Raw genomic sequence first — 18,271 nt, forward strand, 5'->3', positions numbered from 1 at the left:
AACACTTGACTTAACTTTCAATCATTTTGTTGTAATGAAATTTTGTTATAAAAAAATCATACTTCCAGTCCATTGGATCTGAAGATGAGAATGCATTTTTAGTGAAAGGAAAAGAGAGTGGAGAAGAAAAAAACTACCATGTTGCCCCAGAGTTTCTCATTTAAGAGGGAAGCTCAGAGAAATGTTCATAAAGCTAGACATTAGGGCATTTAAGAACCTTCCAAGAGTGTTCCTAACCTGCTTATCTAGTCTTACTTCTTGAATTGCCCATCTCACACCTGAGATTGTGTCTTGGAAAATAAACCACAGCAAGCGTGCTGCTAGTCCACATTTCCACTCCATGGCAGACAGTAACTGATGGACATGGCACTCTTTCTCAGTAAGTGCAGACTTATCCTCAGAATCCTACTCAACACCATGTTCTAGGCAGCCACCCCCAATCAACACAAGCTAGCCTGTGAGATGAAGCCTCATTGCCATCTTTCCTGTCAAAGAACAAAGGCTTGTCACCATTTCTCCATCAGGAATTTTCTTCTTTGTGCGCCATAGCTTATGCCTTCCCCTCTACCTGAAAGCTGAATGTCCTTCCCTTCATTCCTTTTTTTTTCTCTCTTTTTTTTTTTTTTGAGACAGAGTCTTGCTCTGTTGCCCAGGCTGGAGAGCAGTGGCACCGTTTTGGCTCACTGCAGCCTCCACCTCCCGAATTCAAGCAATTCTCCCACCTCAGCCCCCCAAGTAGCTGGAACCACAGATGCACGCCACCACACCTGGCTAATTTTTTGTATTTTTAGTAGAGATGGAATTTCACCATGTTGGCTATGCTGGTCTCTAACTCCTGGCCTCAAGTGATCTGCCTGCCTCAGCCTCCCAAATTGCTGGGTTTATAGGCGTGAGCCACTGCGCCCGGCCCCTCCTTTATGATCCATGAAAACTCTACTCATTCTTCCAGTCTCTGTCAAAATGTCACCTCCTCTGTGAAGAAGCCACACAAAGTGCTTAACACATACAGGTTGCTCAGGAACTGTTTTTCAGTGAATGAATGACTTAAAATAAATACATAGCTTCATGACATCACCTGGTAGTTTAGCCTAATGAGTTAAGTGTGGGATTTGGGAACCAAACTACCCAGGTTCAAACTCCAGCATCTTCATTAATAGCTGTGCAAACTTAGACAAGCTACTCTATCTCTCTGAGTCAGTTTTCTGTTTTCTCCTTGGTGAATATCCCAGTGGAATATTGGGCAAATTAAATTAAATAACAATGGGCCAGACACTGCAGTTCACCCAGCACTTTGTAATCCCAGCACTTTGGGGGCTGATGCAGGCGGATCACTTGAGGACAGGAGTTTGAGACCAGTCTGGCCAACATAGCGAAACACTGTCGCTACTGAAAATACAAAAATTAGCTGGGCATGGTGGCACACATCCGTAACACCAACTACTCAAGAGAATAGCATGAACCCGGGAGGCAGAGGTTGCAGTGAGCTAAGATCGCGCCACTGCACTCCAGCCTGGATGACAGAGCAAGACCCTGTCTCAAAAAAAAAAAAAAAAAAAAAAAAAAATTAGATAACCAGGTAAACCACATAAAGCACTTTGACAGTGCCTGGCACATAGCAAATGCTCAGTAGCAGTAAGTGACTGTGACTATTGGTAGCCACATTAAAGAGAGTGGCTTTGTCCTCCTCTTTGAGCCTTCACACTCAGTAAAGAAACTGATCCATAATAGGTGCTCAATCTTTGTTTAATTGAATGAATCATGATACATGTCATAGGAGCAGTACCAATAGAGCATTCTGATGGCCAGCAGTTAGGAAGTTAATTTCTGGTTGTGGAAACTAAAAAAAAAACTCAACAAAACTTCAGGGTGGGGGCTAGAAAAGTGTTAGAAATTTGAGCCAGTTGTTGAAATAGGGGCATGATTTTGCCAAGCAGACATGGAAACTGGCAGTGGGGGGAGGTGTTGCTTCGTGGGCTGGGGGAGTCGGGGCGGAACAGGAGCTATTCTAGGGGAAAGAAACTGCTTTAGCAAAGACATAGGGGTGGGGAATCAAAGACTTAAACCACAAAGGGGAAGCTGAGCTTACCTGTGGCTGCGAAGGAGAATCCCTGAACAGGAGAAGCCTGCAGACTTAACTAGCACAGCTCCGGTGGGTGTGTCTGGGAAGCTGCGGAGTGTGTGCAGTGGCCCTAGGGAAGGAGCACAGCCACCCCCACCCCCACACACTCCCTCATGTGGCAACACAGCCCTGCAAGGGTATCAGTGTGTGACGTTCACAAACTGTCCTTCCCCCTTGGCTAAGAGCATTCATTCAAGCAACAAATAGTCATGAGTGCAGGGCTCTATGCTCAGCATCAGAACAAAGCAAACAAGTCCCCCGGCCTCGTGGAGCCTGTGCTCCAGTGTGGACCAGGCAATAGGCACATAGGCAACTAAAGATATTTACGGAAACCATCCAGTGGTGATCAGGCCAGGAAGGAAAATGAAGGTGGACAATAACAGGCAGGGCGGTGGGGTGGGCCTGCTGTCTTAGATAAGGTGGCTGGGAGAGCCATCTTGAGGAGATGGCATTGGAGCAGAGGGGTGAGTGAGGTAAGGAAGTGGCCATGTGGTGATCTGGGAGAAGAGCATCTTAGGTGGAGGGAGCAGTCACACACATGTCCCAAAGTAAGAATGAACTCGGTATGCTCCAGGAGAAGCAAGGAGGCTTCCTGTTGCTGGAAGCAGTCAGGAAGGGTGTGCATGGTGGGACACGAGGCTGCAAGGGGACAGAGACAGATTCCCACAGAGTAAGGGGCATGGGTTGATCTTAACTGGGATAGTGAGCAATGGGAGGAACTGGGGGGTTTAATCAGGGAGTGATGTGATCAGCTTGCACTGGCTGCTGGTGGGGGGTCAAGAGGGTATGATGGGCAAAACTGGGGGGCCACTTGCAGGCAGTGCCAGGAGTCCAGACAGGAGGATGATGGCTTAGACCAGGACAATGGCACTCCACGTGATGAGAAATGCAAGAAGGGACTGAATATGTGACACATACAGTCAGCACTAGGTGACTCTCAAAATAGAGTATGACAGGAAGAGAAGTCCAGGTGGGTCCCCAGGTCTGGGGCCCAAGTCACCAGCCTGCATGGCTGATTCCTTTCTTTCCATGACTCCAGCGTGAGTCAGGCACACATGTGATTTGGGAGGGACAACAGAAACGCCCAGTCCCTTCCCTCAAGGAAATAAGCCACACTAGGTAGATTCATAGTCTGCCTATGGCTACGTATGCCCCCCACACCCAGGATGCAGCAGCAACAGGTGCACCGGGGGCACGTGGCCAAGTCGTGGCACACACGTGTTCCCAATGGCTACTGACTTCTCATCTCGGTTAGGTTTTCCACGCAGGACTGGGTAAACGTCTGCTGCATCTCCACCAAAAATCAGCCTCATGGCCTGGCCGGGTCTGGCCTGGCAAAGGAGATAAGCTGCTGAAAGCCATGTCTGGACACATGCAGCCCTCGCCTCGGGAGCCTCGGCAAAGCCGGTGGTGGAGGCCCTCCAAGCACACTTTCAGAACACCAGGGCACAGGGACTTTGACTCTTTTTATACATGAAAAGGAAAATGAAAGCAAGTCAGGGAGTACTTCAGTTCAGAGGCAGGGCCATCGTAGGACACCAGGCACTTGACACAGAAAACCTTCCCTGAAACCCCACATCAGTGCTGGCTGAGACAGGGGTCATACATGACAGGCCCCCTGTGGCTCAGCTCGGCGCCTCACTGATGCCATCTTGTTCTGACTTGATTCTTGTTCATCAAGAAGCCCCTGCTAAAAACAAACCAGAGGCCTGGCCCCCTTCCATCCCCACAGCCCAGATCTGGAACAAAGGTCATGGATGTTTTCCATGGGACTGCTGCAGACGTGCTTGTGACCTGTCTTTGGAGAAGGAAGAATGTGTGCCCCTTTTTCAGTAACCAAATCACAGCCTTGTGATCAGAGCTTATTTTGAGGGTGCATGGAGCGCCCCACCATTTTCAGTGACTTTAACTCTTGGAAAAGGGTTTTCTCTGCATTATGGTTTAATTCTCACTCCTGAGGTAATGCTCTGAAGCAGGTGAGGAGAAAAACCCCACTGTGCTGTTCCTAAGCCCTGTGAATATGAGAAGAAACAACAAAAGAAGGAAAAGACGTTTCACATTTTAAGGGCATATTCAGACACCTTAAGAACTGAGCCAGTTCGTTAAATGATTTCATTTGGAAACTTCCAGCTTGCAATTCAGTCATTCTTCAATGAGAAATACATGATGTGTCAAATATGAAATGGAATCATTAATCCCTGCCAAAGTCAGAGGTACAGCAAACTGTGGCTGTGTGTGCCCCATGCTCTCTTCCCCTTAACAAATTAGGTAGCCCTGTGGAAGGTATTCCAGACAGATGCCTGCATGGGGCTCTGCCTGGAAGAGGGAGGCACACTGATCATCAAAATGATTGATTTGACTGCTTTCAGACATTTAACTACCCATCCCACCCTCCCCGCTATGTGCACACAAACAGAAAGGGAATTTGCTTTCATCTTCTAGCCATCTTTTCATTTAAAGCACCGTACAAACGCAGAATAAGCCAGACAGACAGGGCTATTAAAACGTAGGTTAAAATTGTATAGCTCTACACAAACAGAGGAGCCCCTGTAAAAAATGGTAAAATCTGAATAAGGTCTTGGAGTCCAGTTAACAGTATTAGATCAGCGTTACTTCCCCAGTGTTGATTTTGCACTGTAGATATGGAAAATGAGGAAGCTGGGGTGAGGATACACAGGGGACTCTGTAGCCCTTGCAACTTTCTGTGAATCTGTAATTATTTCAAAATAGTTTTAATCCAGCACTTTGGAACGCCAAGGCGGGAGGATTGCTTGAGCCTAGGAGTTGAAGACCAGCCTGGGCAACATAGGAAGACCCCATCTCTACAAAAAAATTTAAAAATCAGCTGGGTGTGCTGGTGCATGCCTGTGGTCCCAGCTACTCGGGAGGCTGAGGTGGGAGGATTGCTTGAGCCCAGGATGTTGAGGCTATAGTGAGTTATGATCATGCCACTGCACTCCAGCTTGGGTAACACAGTGAACCCCTGTCTCAAAACAAGAAAAAGTTTTGGAATATGTCATATGTGCCAGTTCTAGGGTAAGTGGCCTCTGAGCAGCTATCACATATGGTGACACAGGACCTTTCAGTTTTCATTTGATGCAGAGCTGTTTTGGGACAGTACCAAGAAATCGCTACAGCCATTATTTCCCCAAAGAGAGCCCAACAGAAATCCCATCCCAGAGGTGACAAGAAGTTGATCACTAGAGGAAAAACTTAGAGAGCATGTCCTTAAGTCACCTTGTCCTACACCCGTCCTGTTGAAGATGAGAACGGCCTGTTGCCACAAGCCCATGGATGTCCTCTGCCTGCCAAACCTGGCTGGGGGTTGGGTCACGGGAACCTTAGCAATCCTAAGTCCAACCAGCTCTGTCCCTGGCCCGCAGGTTCTCAAGTTTTAGGTTGCATCAGAGTCGTGAGGAAGGTGTTTAAAATGCTGATTCCAGGCCTTCCTCTGCCCCCGCCGATCCCAACTAAGTAGATGAAGGACGGGGCCTAGGAATTTGGATTTGCAACAAACGTTTGTAATTCTGTCACAGGTGGTCCTAGGGCCATAGTTGAGGAAACAACTGTGGAGGGCTCCCCACTGAGGGGGCAGAAGAAGAGCTGACAGGCACTCAGCATTCACAGAGCAAGGCGCTCCTTGCACAATGGAGAGAACTTGAGAGTGCCTCCTCTCAGCACACACCTGAGATCTCCAGCCCTGGGCTTCACGAAGGCTGTAGAAGGGCCTGGGAGCCTCCGGGATTGGTCCTGCTGAGTTTGTGACCATGTGGCAATTAGGATAAAACGCAGAGTGTGGACTCTATCATCATCACAACTTTTCACTGAGAACTGATGATGTGCTAAGCAATCACATCTCATTTAGTCCTCATAGTACTGACCTGAAGGAACTGTTTATTATCCCCATTTTACAGATAGGAAAACTGAGGCTCAGAGAGTTCCAAGGTTACAGAGATAGAAAGTGGCAGGGCAGGAATCCTGCCCAGCCAGAGGTTACCATTCGGTGATACAACCTCCCTTTCCGTCGGAAGGGTTCCTTTAGGTTCTCATCTCCTCCAAGATAAAACACTCTGCTTAAAAATAATAGAGGCCGGACATGGTGTCTCACACCTGTAATTCTAGCACTCTGGGAGGCAGAGGCAGGCAGATCGCCTGAGGTCAGGAGTTTGAGACCAGCCTGGCCAACATGATGAAACCCCATCTATACTAAAAATACAAAAATTAGCCGGGCATGGTGGCAGGCGCCTGTAATCCCAGCTACTCGGGAGGCTGAGGCAGGAGAATTGCTTGAACCCGGGAGGCAGAGGTTGCAGTGTGCCGAGCGAGATCTCGCCACTGCACTGAAGCCTGGGCAACAGAACAAAACTCTGTCTCAAAAAAAAAAGAAAGAAAGAAAAGAAATTTAGTGGGCTTGTGGGGGAATGGGAAGATTTTCCCAATTCTTGTTTCGGTGGCATGAATACTCCTTTCCAGCTTAAAGCAGATCTAACCCTCTCAAAGTCCATCTTCCTCAGCTCCTCTGTTCTGCTCTTTCATCTTTGGTCCTGCTCTCTACTAATCTTTCTCCTCTCTTCCCATTTTAATTTTTCTCCTTTTGTCTTCAGACTTCAAAGTCACAGACTCAATGTGTCCCTCCATTTTCCCTATATCCCCCGTCACTAATAGAAGAATTTTATCCTGCCATTCGATCATGATACAGGCTATCTGAAAAAAATGAGAATTAGGTTCCTAGCAAGAGAGATGACCTACCATTTTCCAGAGGACACTGTGGAATCCTGTTTGCCTGAAGGTTCCAAATATAACCCATGTTCCACTCAAGGCACACTTGATGATCTTTGAAAGGGCGTTCAAAAGGCGGGATGGTCTGCAGGAGGGTATAATTCTTTGCTACAGCATGGAGCAAGTTTTCCTCCCATTTAACATTCCAGTCTCCGCCACTGTATTTGTGAGTAATCCAGGCGCGTACTATCACTGCAGATACAGAGATGGAATGTCTGATGAAATAATCATCTCTGTAAACCATAATGCTTGGAAATTTCACATGTACTATTTGTGTCCTGCTGGTGTGAAGATGTTTCTCATTCTTCCACCTTTTTTTGTACACGGGAATGCTACTTCTGAACTCAGATGAAACAACTGCTTCCAAATTGACAACGCAAGGCTGAGAGCATAAATACTCAACCGAGACTTCAGAAATGTTGCGAACATTTCCTTCAAAGACAGTGAAATAAATAAAGTCTTTGTAAGCCACGCTCTGCTCAGCTTTGGGTATCACTGACGTCGTCAGGGAAGTCTGCCTACCCAAAGACGGTACAACATTCTGAAAAAAAGAAAAAGAAAGTAAGCAATACAGAAAGTTTAAAAATCCTCATCATAACAGGTATGCGAATCATTATTTTCCTGGGATAAAAAATATCAGTCTACATAAAGCAATGAATGAATGCAGGAGATAAAAGATGTCAAAACCATTACTGAAGAATTGGGGAAAAACCAACACACAAATACAATGGAAGATGAGGTCACATTAAACTCTCTCCCCAGACCCAGTAACATCTGCTGATCAGAATGTGACTGTCACATCTACGTGGCAATAATTCCAGAGTTGGTTTTCAAAGGCAGAAGCTGGTTCACAACAAATCCAGTAGCGATGGAACCTGCCTTAGAATAAAACAGAGACAACACAGCTTCAGACATTTTCAAACCATTGTCCTGACTTTAAGTGGTGGATCCGACAGTACCAAGTCAAAGGGTGGCAGAAAAGTGCAAAGTGCACCCTCAAGGGAACATAACAGGGATGCCACCCTGGCCCCTTTTTCTCCCATAAGTTTGAAGCCAGGGCAAGCCTGCGTGATATATGGACAGGCAAGAGGCTTCTATTGCTCCTGGTCACAAGCAAGCTCAGACGATGGGCTGTGTTGTCCAATTCTTTCACCATAGACGATGCTACATGCACCAAGAAAGATTTTAGCTGAATGCTTGTTTATCTGGTCATGAAGTTGAGGCAAGGTTTTGAGCATGAGGTGCTGATATATGAATGCTAAGAGCTCTCCTAAATATGACTTTGTGATTCAGGTATCCAAAACACAATAGAAAAAGGTCACTTTGGACCACTGCATATCCATTAGGGTGGCTATTATAAAACACACACACACACACACACACACACACACACAGAAAATAACAAGTGTTGGTGAAGATGTGGAGAATCTGGAACCCTTAGGCACTCTTAGTGAGAACGTAAAATGGTGCAGCTACTGTAGAAAGCAGTATGGCAGTTCCTCAAATAAATTAAACACAGAATGATCATATGATCAGGCTGGGCGTGATGGCTCACGCCTGTAATCCCAGAACTTTGGGAGGTTGAGGTGGGTGGATCACCTGAGGTCAGGAGTTCAAGACCAGCCTAGTAAACATGATGAAACCCTGTCTCTACTAATAATACAAAAATCAGCCAGGAGTGGTGGTGTGCACCTGTAATTCCAGCTATTTGGGAGGCTGAGGCAGGAGAATTGCTTGAACCTGGGAGGTGGAGGTTGCAGTGAGCCAAGATCACACCACTGCACTCTAGCCTGGGGAACAGAGTGAGACTGCATCTCAAAAAATAATTATGATATGATCAGATCCAGCAATTCCACTTCTGGATATACACCACAAAAATTTAAAGCAAAGACTTGAAGAGAGATTTGTACACTCATGTTCATAACAGCATTACTCACACTAGCCAAAAGCAACCCCAACGGTCCATTCACGGATGAATGGGTAGAAAAAATGTGGTATATATGTGGGATGGAATATTATTCAGCCCATAGAAGGGAATGAAATAATGAAATTCTGATACATGCTGTAAAATGGATGAACTTTGAGGACATGATGCTAAGTAAAACAAGCTAGACACAAAAGAACAGATATTGTATCATCCACTTACATGAAGTGCCTAGAGTAGTCAAACTCGCAGAGACAGAAGGTACAATAGAGGTTACCAGGGTCTAAGGGAAGAGGGGATTGAGGAGTTAGGATGTAATGGGTCTAGAGATTCAGTTTGGGATGATGAAATAGTGTGGAGATAGAAAGTGGTGCTGGTTGCACAATAATGGGAATGTCCTTAACACTACTGAACTATACACTTACAAATGATTAAAATGGTACATTTTAATGCATGCATCTTTTTACCACAATTTAAAAGAAAAAAAGTCACTTTGGTCTCCTCCGAGGAAAGAAATAAAAACTCCTTTTTTCAATTCTGACTTAGAACTGTGGGAGAGGCAAAGATGGACAAGACATGAAATTTGGTATCAGGGAATCATGTCTATAAACAATGGCAATACAGGCAAAATGTGGTCAGTGTTCCCACCAAACTGTAAACAAGCCCGAGGGTGCATAGCACTGGGAGAGAATAATTCTAACTGGAAGGTCTGGGATAGGCTTTATGGAAGAAATGGTATCTCAGTTGGGCTTTGAGGAATGAAAAGAAGTTCCTCAGGTAGAGAGACAAGGGAAAGGCACTGCAGAGGGTGTGAACAGCATAAGCTGGGCAAGAGCCAGGGGAATGCAGGTATACTTAGGGAATAGAAAGTAGTTATGTGAACACGCAGGTATGTGGTTGAAAAGAAAAGTAGAGTTTGGCCCTGGAGAACACTGAGTCCCAGCCCAAGGAATGTGAACTTTTATTCCACTGACAGCAAAGAATCAACAAAGGTTTCTGTACAAGGGGATGGTGTCTCCCTTTTAAAGCAACTGATAGTCAATGTCAATTAGAAACAAGGCTAACAATTCATACAAAAATGAGCAAACGACATAGTTAATCAACAGGTAAATGCTTATTCACAGTAAGATAAATGCAAACTGAAACCGCGCTGAGATACCATTTTTTACCCACTAGATTTGCAAAGATCAAAAAGTCAGATAACACACTGTACTGACCAGAGTGTAGGAAGCATGCCCTCTTATGTATTGCTGGTGGCAGTAATCTCTAATCTCTATGAGGTCAATCAAGTAATACCTACTAAAATTATAAATGCACTCACCCTCTGCACCAACAATTTCACTTCTAGGAGTTTAACCTACAAATACACTCAAAGTTGTGCAAAATGATGTTTGTGTAGATTTTCACTTCAGTACAGTTTGTAACTGCAGGACATGGGGAGCCTAAATAACCATCAAAAGGGAGCTGGTTAAATAAAAATAGTATATCCACTCATAGAGTATTACACAGTTATTAAAAGGAAGAAGCTCTCCACGTACAGATAACGGAATGATCTCAAAGGGTTTTGTGTCTGTTTTTTTTGTTTGTTTTTGAATTTTCAGGGTTTTCTTTTTTTTGAGATGGAGTCTCACTCTGTAACCCAGGCTGGAGTGCAGTGACACAATCTCAGTTCACTGCAACCTCTGCCTCCCGGGTTCAAGTGATTCTCCTGCCTCAGTCTCCCAAGTAGCTGGGATTACAGACACGTGCCACCACACCCGGCTAATTTTTGTGTTTTTAGTAGAGATGGGGTTGGCCAAGTTGGCCAGGCTGGTCTCGAACTTCTGACCTCAGGTAATCCACCCATCTCGGCCTCCCAAAGTGTTGGGATTACAGGCGTGAGCCACCGCGCCCAGCCCAGGTTTTGAAATTCCAGGTTTGCTGAAACGTAATTCACACCACACAATTCACACATTGAAAGTGTAAGTTGCAATGTTTTCTAGTAGATTTATAGAGCTAGTCAACAATCAATCATTACAACAATCAATTTTCAAATATTTCATTGCCCCAAAATGAAACCCAGTACCCACTGGCAGTCACTTCCCATTTTTTTGCTTGCTTTTTAAAAACAGATTCAGAAATACCATTTGGATTAAATACACACACACACCACACATACATATACATGTACATGTGCATATTCACTTGAATACACTTATCACTGGTTGCTTACAGGGATAAGAATGAGGTGACCAGGAGACAGAATAAGAGAGAGAGATGCACCGGGCATAGTGGCTCACGCCTGTAATCCCAGCACCTTGGGAGGCCAAGGAGGGTGGATCACGAGGTCAGGAGATAGAGAGCATCCTGGCTAACACAGTGAAACCCCGACTCTACTAAAAATACAAAAAATTAGCCAGGCGTGGTGATGGGTGCCTGTAGTCCCAGCTACTCGGGAGGCTGAGGCAGGAGAATGGCGTGAACCCAGGAGGCAGAGCTTGCAGTGAGCCAAGATCATGACACTGCACTCAAGCCTAGGTGACAGAGGGAGACTCCGTCTCAAAAAAAAAAAAAAAAAAAAACCAGAGAGAGAGATGCACTGTACATCCGTCCCTAACTTTTGAATTGTGTACTACACAATTTTTTTTTTTAAGTAGGTGAGGAGAAAGCAACTATCCTAAAAGGTCAAAGTGGGCTGGGCATGGTGGCTCATGCCTGTAATCTCAGCACTTTGGGAGGCTGAGGTGGGTGGTTCACAAAGTCAAGAGATCGAGACCATCCTGGCCAACATGGTAAAACTCCGTCTTTACAAAAAATACAAATATTAGCCAGGCGTGGTGGCACATGTCTGTAGTCCCAGCTACTCGGGAGGCTGAGGCAGGAGAATCGCTTGAACCCGGGAGGCAGAGCTTGCAGTGAGCCAATATGCCACTGCATTCCAGCCTGGTGACAGAGTGAGACTCTGTCTCAAAAAAAAAAAAAAAAAAAAAGGGTCACAGTGGAAACCGTGTCTTCTGCAAATGGCAGGGAGAATAGGAGAAGGGCTAGCAATTCCTTTTGATCAGTCATGGGAAACCTGTGGGAAGAGATATATAAAGAAGGGGGCACAGTGCAAACTGTCCGTGCCACCCCCCCCAGGAGAGGTTTAATTGTTTTATGTTCTCGTTCATACTGCCAGATTACAAGGAGGAAACACATATAAAAACCATCTCATAATTAGAAGCAGAGAACGTTACAATGGATGAGTCTGGTGACAAGCCAGTCTACTCTCTTATTCTGCAGATAAGAAAATGACAATCAAGAGGTGACATTCTCCAACATCACCCAGCTGGCGGGTTAGCAAAGGCAAACCCAGAAACCTGGCTCGTCTTCTAGCCGCCCGCCCACTCCCACCTTACCCATGCCATAGCAAATGATATCAGTGGTGACTAATGGTCACCATTCCATGGCCGCCTGGAAACTCTAGGCTAAATTCTGCTTCCACACGAATAGGGATGCACCCAGCATTTGTCCATGAACACTGGTTTATTCATTCAGCCAGATGTGCCAAGATGTCGCCCCCACCCTCAAGATGCAAATCACAGTGTTAAGTCCACAACAGAGTTTCACCCAAGGCCAGAGATCACTGGTGCTGGTGGAAACCGAATCAGCCGAAGGGTGACCACCAACACGCCTTATTCCAAAGCAATGCCCCGAATGTTTGCCTCACTAATCCCACAAATAAGTCAAATGTCAAATAAGACATTTGCTTATTTTGTGAGACAAAAGGCAGCCCAGGACATGCAGAGGTGTATTAAATATCACATTTTCTTTTTTCCCAAAGAATGACTTGAAACCTCTTCCTCGTATACCTTAAAAACTCACCCAGGCTCAGCTCTCCCACTACGATATTTTTCTGAGTGGGAATGGAGGGTGTCAGATTTTTAATGCTGATGCTGGGACCTCCAGTGAAAACCTCTTTTAAACAGAATGCTGGGGAAAAGGCCATTTGATTTTACTAGAAAAGTGTAGTTCATAATAACCATGTTCATTATTTTACATCTTACTGCTAAAAGTGCACCAGTCCACTTTTCTTTACTAATTAGCGCAGCACCCTGAGCATGGTTTCAAGTTTTGTTTGATGGTCCATGCTTATAACATTGTGGATAATAGAAGTATATACAAGCCGGGTGCTGTGGCTCATGCTGGTAATCCCAGTGCTTTGGGAGGCCAAGGCAGGAAGATCACTTGAGCCTCAAAATTCAAGGTTACAGTGAGCTATGATAGTGCCAATGCACTACAGCCTGGGCAATAGAGTAAGGCCCTGTCCCCCCAAAAATAAAAATAAAAATAAGAAGGCATATACACATTTCACCACATACTCTCCACAGAGCTGTCCCTTCAAATTCTGTTTCAAAAAAACTCTCCATATACTCATTTGAAGATTATTTCATTTTCACCTGTTTCAAAGTCTCAGGTACAGTAAAAGTTACCTCAAGGTATATAGGTGCTAAACATATGTTATTCAACATGGTAGTCACAGGTCATATTAAGCACTTGTAATGTGGCTGGTCTGATTTGAGATGTGCTGTAAGTGTAAAATATACATTGAATTTCAAAGCCTTCATATAAAAAAAGGGCTGCAAAATACCTCATTAATAATTTTTATATTAATTATATGTTGACAATATTTGGACACACTGAATTAAATAGAATATATTAATATTCATTATGCCTGGTCTCCTTACTTTTTTTTTTTTTTTTGAGATGAAGTCTCACCCTGTCATCCAGGCTGGAGTACAATGGGGCAATCTTGGCTCACTGCAACCTCTGCCTCCCCGGTTCTAGCGATTCTCCTGTCTCAGTCTCCTGAGCAGCTGAGATCACAGGCATGTGCCACCACGCCCGGCTAATTTTTGTATTTTTAGTAGAGACAGGGTTTTGCCATGTTGGCCAGGCTGGTCTCGAACTCGTGACCTCAGGTGATCCACGTGTCTTGGCCTCCCAAAGTGTTGGGATTACAGGCGTGAGCCACTGTGCCTGGCCTCTCTTTACTTTTTTAACATAGCTACTAGAGAATTTAAAATTATATATGTGGCTTGAAATTTGTGGTTCATATTGTATTTCTACTGGATAGTGCTATTCTAAATTTGAGGTCAGCTGAATTTCTTGGTTAAAAAAAAAAAAAGCCAGATGGTAAATATTTTAGGTTTTGCAGGGACACTTTGAAACAGCCATAGGGACAACACACAACTGAATGAGTATGGCCACGGTCCCACACAACTTTGGTTACAAAAGCAGGTGGCTGACTGGACAGGCCCACAGGCCTATAGTTTGCCAACTTCTTTTCTAAATTATCAAGCTTTTTTTTTTTTGAGACTGAGTCTCGCTCTGTCACCCAGGCTTGAGTGCAGTGGCACAATCTCAGCTCACTGCAACCTCTGCCTCCCAGGTTCAAGTGATTCTCGTACCTCAGCCTCCCAAGTACCTGGGACTACAGGCGCGCACCACCACGCCCGGGTAATTTTTGTATTTTTAGTAGAGACCGAGTTCCACCATGTTGGCCAGACTGGTCTCGAACTTCTGACCTCAGGGGATCCATCCACCTCAGCCTCCCAAAGTGCTGGGATTACCGCATGAGCCACAGTGCCAAGCCAATTATCAAGCTATTATCCCAGATAGAGTTTTGAAGAACAAAAGGTGACAGAAGATATGCTTTGTTAGGAGTTGTCATATAGGAGAAACGGGGTGAATAGCCCAAGAGGGCATCATTTCATATGTGTGTAGTTGATGGGACTTGATTCTGTATTTTTCTAAGGTTCCCTGGTAGAGAGTGTTGACATTTTGCTATTGTTTCTTTCAGAAAAGATCTAAGTCAGAGGATAACATGAAATTAATCTAGGCAAAGAGATCAAATTTCAAGGACTGAGATGGATTGCTTGACAAGTAGGAGAAGCTTGAATGACAGCTGGAGTACAAGAGAAGAGAAACTTCGGGGTGGGGCAACGTTTCCTTAAGTTAATGAGGGTGTGTTGGCCCCAAAGAGGGCCTCAAAATCACCCTACGTGACTTGTGCAGAACATGGTCTAAACCCTTCAAGAAGGTGCTTTGAGGCACCTATGCAATGAAGGAAGCTGGCATCCAGTGACTTGTAGCAGACCCTGTGGGCAGCTGATTCACCACGAGTCGTGGCTACCTCTGCTATGCACAAAACCAACACTGATTAGCAACACATCACACTCTAAATATTGATTAAGCTGAAGTTGACTTCCTGGCTCAAGTCATGCGTGTGGTTATAAGCTGTTTCCTGCCAGGAAAATAAGGCAATTAAACTTGAAGAGTTCCAGCTACAGGCATGACACGTGTCCAGCCTTCATAGGTATTTTCACATGCCAGGTTGCATTAATACAAGCTGAAAATTTATCTGCATGTTCCTTTGTTTAGAAATTATGAGTTCAGAGTCTATGTCATTGTTATGTTTCCAGCTTCTAAGATAGAGTCTGACACACCATAAGAATTTGGTAAGTGTTTCTTGCTGAAATAAAGCACTGGGGCTGGGCACGATGGCTCATGCCTATAATCCCAGCACTCTGGGAGGCTGAGGGGGGCAGATCACCTGAGGTCAGGAGTTTGAGACCAGCCTGGTCAACACGGTGAAACCCTGTCTCTGCTAAAAATACAAAACAAAATTAGCCAGGCGTAGTGGCAGGCACCTGTAATCTCAGCGACTCAGGAGGCTAAAGCAGGAGAATCACTTGAAACAGGGAGGCAGAGGTGGCAGTGAGACAAGATTGTGCCACCGCACTCCAGCCTGGGCAACAGAGCGAGATTCCATCTCAGGGAAAAAAAAAAGCACTGGGTGTGGGCATTTCTGCCAGATGCCTCGGTGGCTCTGGGGGCACTTGCATATAAACCAAATGACTTGATCAGTTTTGAGTCCCCACTGCCTTCTTCTTATACTCTAAGTTCTCTTGTAAGGGATCCCCATCATTTCTCTGTTTTTCTCCCAGCCTCGTTAATTCCTTCCAAATAGCCCTTACCCTTTGGCATCTTATTGGTCCCTGGGGGTCAGAGCCTAGCTGGGGAACTGTGAGGTCGGGGGAGGTGGCACCTTGGCACCCACCTTACCCATTTGGGGCAAACTTCTCCCAGCTATTTTGTCCCTCTAGACCTTTCAGACAACTGCCTTACATTCTAGGACCGTTTCCATTTCTCCACACCAAAAATACAAATTAATTGTTTAAGATTTCTCATCCCTCGACCCTCTGCTGAGTTCCTGTTTATCTGGCAAGTTCATCCATGTCACTGTGATAATGAAAAACTACTGAGGTAATGTCACGTATCTGTATTTCTATGCCGGCTTTGCGGAGATAAGGCCTTAAAAGCACAGTCTAAATGCACCACAACTCTAAGCAAGATATTTGGGGTGAAGAGGGGCATCTGTGTCCCTCAAATTATGCTGTTTAGGCAGCTACAATAGATGTTCCACCTTGAAAGCAACATACTGATCCATTTTGCACACAACGGAGCTGGGCCCTGAAAGATGCTTGAGACCTCAAATATGTTTACACCAGATGTGAGCCCTTATCAAAGTCAAATTTGACAATGTCATGCACAGTCACAAAACATAGATTCTCTTATTTCTGTGTAAATGTGCATGTATTGTAAAATTTTTTTAAAAAAAGAAAGAAATGGGCCAGTTAATGTGTGTTCATGATAGAAGACCCCAAATAGGAGATCTAAATGCATTGAATTCTGCCTGGGAATCAAGAAACAGATGAATTTATGTATCTTCTGGATGGAAAACAAAACTATCAACATGACCTAAACTTCTTTTAGGATGACTGCATTCAATTCCTTTAAGCAAAATCAGTAAGAAGAGATGCTGTTCAAATCACCCTCCCTTGTTCCAAAGAGCTGAGAAAACTTGGCTTTGTTCTCTATCTGGTCTCCACTTGGTATTTAAGGAAGGGACAGAGAGATTGGGAAACTTTAAATCGTTCACAACTTGCTATGAGTTCACTGGCACGTACACGTGTCTGTGGGTGGGTACGATAAGAAAACAATAACTGTTTTTCTCATTCCTGACCATTCTGCCCCATTCTTTTCCTAAGAAAACTGTGGCTCATGAGGGCTTCCTCTTCAAACTGGCTGGATCACATTTTCCCTAAGTCAAAAAGGTAAGCAAGCATCTTGCCTTAAAGGGCCTATTTTTGTAATTTCTGCCTACCAGATATAAGCAAAAATTCTGTTTAAGTCAACAAAGCATGCAATTAAGCAAAATGGAAGATGATGTCAATACAGACTTCAAAATCAGCATGTGCTTAGGGAAGCATTTCCCAGTTGAGTATTATTCCTTCCTAAACCTGAGAGCTGGCCAGAGCCACACCATCACAGTCATGATCAATAATACTGGTTGTGTAAGATTCTCCCCCATACTATTTAATATGCTGTTTCTTCCCAACTCACATCACACAAAGCTACCTAAGTTGGTTTGCTCTTATTTCATTGAGTACCTACTGTGTACTGGGCACTGGGACGGGTGTGTTAAACCTTTTTTCCTCTCTGACTTCTAACTTCCTCCTCTTACATGGGACCTCATAGACTTCTCCCTCCTAACCCAATCCTCACAACAGCCCACAGGGGGAGACAGCATCCCCACTGGCACAGCTGAGGCAACGGAATGCCTTCAGAGAGGGTAAGTAACTTGCCCAAGGTCAACCAGCTACCAAAAAGCAGAACCAAAATTCAAATCCACATCAGCTGACTCCAGAGTCAGTGACAGTGTGCCTCTTGTCTTCTAACAACACCCAAAGATGATGCCCTCAACTCACACCCTTGCCTTTACACACTTGTCACCGCTTTCTGGCTACAGGGTTGGGGAATCTCACGACTTTCCTTATTCTCATCTTGAAAGTGTTGGAGCTAAAATGCCACCATGCTGCCATGCCTTGAGTTTGAAGAAGATAGATATTGCCTTAACCACAAACACACAAACGCCAGACTCAGCCAGTTCCCCAGTATAACTAAGCCCTCCTCCAGGTAGAGATGGGAAACAAGGCCTGCCAAGGCTGAATCCCATCAACCATTCCTCACGGGCTGCACATGCCTCCTGCCCCTCGACTCCCTTCTCAGGGGAATGGCATGAGCCAATAAACAAGGTAACCGAATTCACTTTAGGCTATTTACGGTCTACTCCAGTGTATCCGTCTTCCCAGAGAATTGCCTGGGTTATTCTCTCCTACCTGTCCTCTAGCTCTGACACTTTTGCCAACAGGCAGCCAGAAGAAATAGAAGGCAAGAGGCCAACACCATGGCTTGAGAGATTTTAGCAGCTCTGGTCAGGATGAATATGGAAGCTATTGGTTGATGTGAGGTTTGGGGATGATCTCTGTTTTCAAATATTCATAATCCCTCTCCCTCAGGCTGGATAATTGCAGATCTCTTTACCTCGTTTTGATCTTCTTATGCCCTGCATTGCACACATAGTG

At 44.9% G+C, this 18,271-nt stretch overlaps 1 protein-coding gene across 2 annotated transcripts in view; it reads right to left on the minus strand.

The window, feature by feature from the left end:
- Positions 1-18,271, minus strand: part of SEL1L3 (SEL1L family member 3) — a 117,071-nt gene that overhangs the window by 94,223 nt on the left and 4,577 nt on the right. For both annotated transcript variants that reach the window (XM_033213925.1, XM_033213924.1), the window contains exon 2: positions 6,869-7,439. In XM_033213925.1, the coding sequence (XP_033069816.1) occupies positions 6,869-7,439 (571 nt within the window). The remainder of the gene's footprint in view (positions 1-6,868; positions 7,440-18,271) is intronic.

The sequence above is a fragment of the Trachypithecus francoisi genome, unplaced genomic scaffold (assembly GCF_009764315.1).
Source record: "Trachypithecus francoisi isolate TF-2019V2 unplaced genomic scaffold, Tfra_2.0 Lachesis_group1, whole genome shotgun sequence".
Taxonomy (NCBI): domain Eukaryota; kingdom Metazoa; phylum Chordata; class Mammalia; order Primates; family Cercopithecidae; genus Trachypithecus; species Trachypithecus francoisi.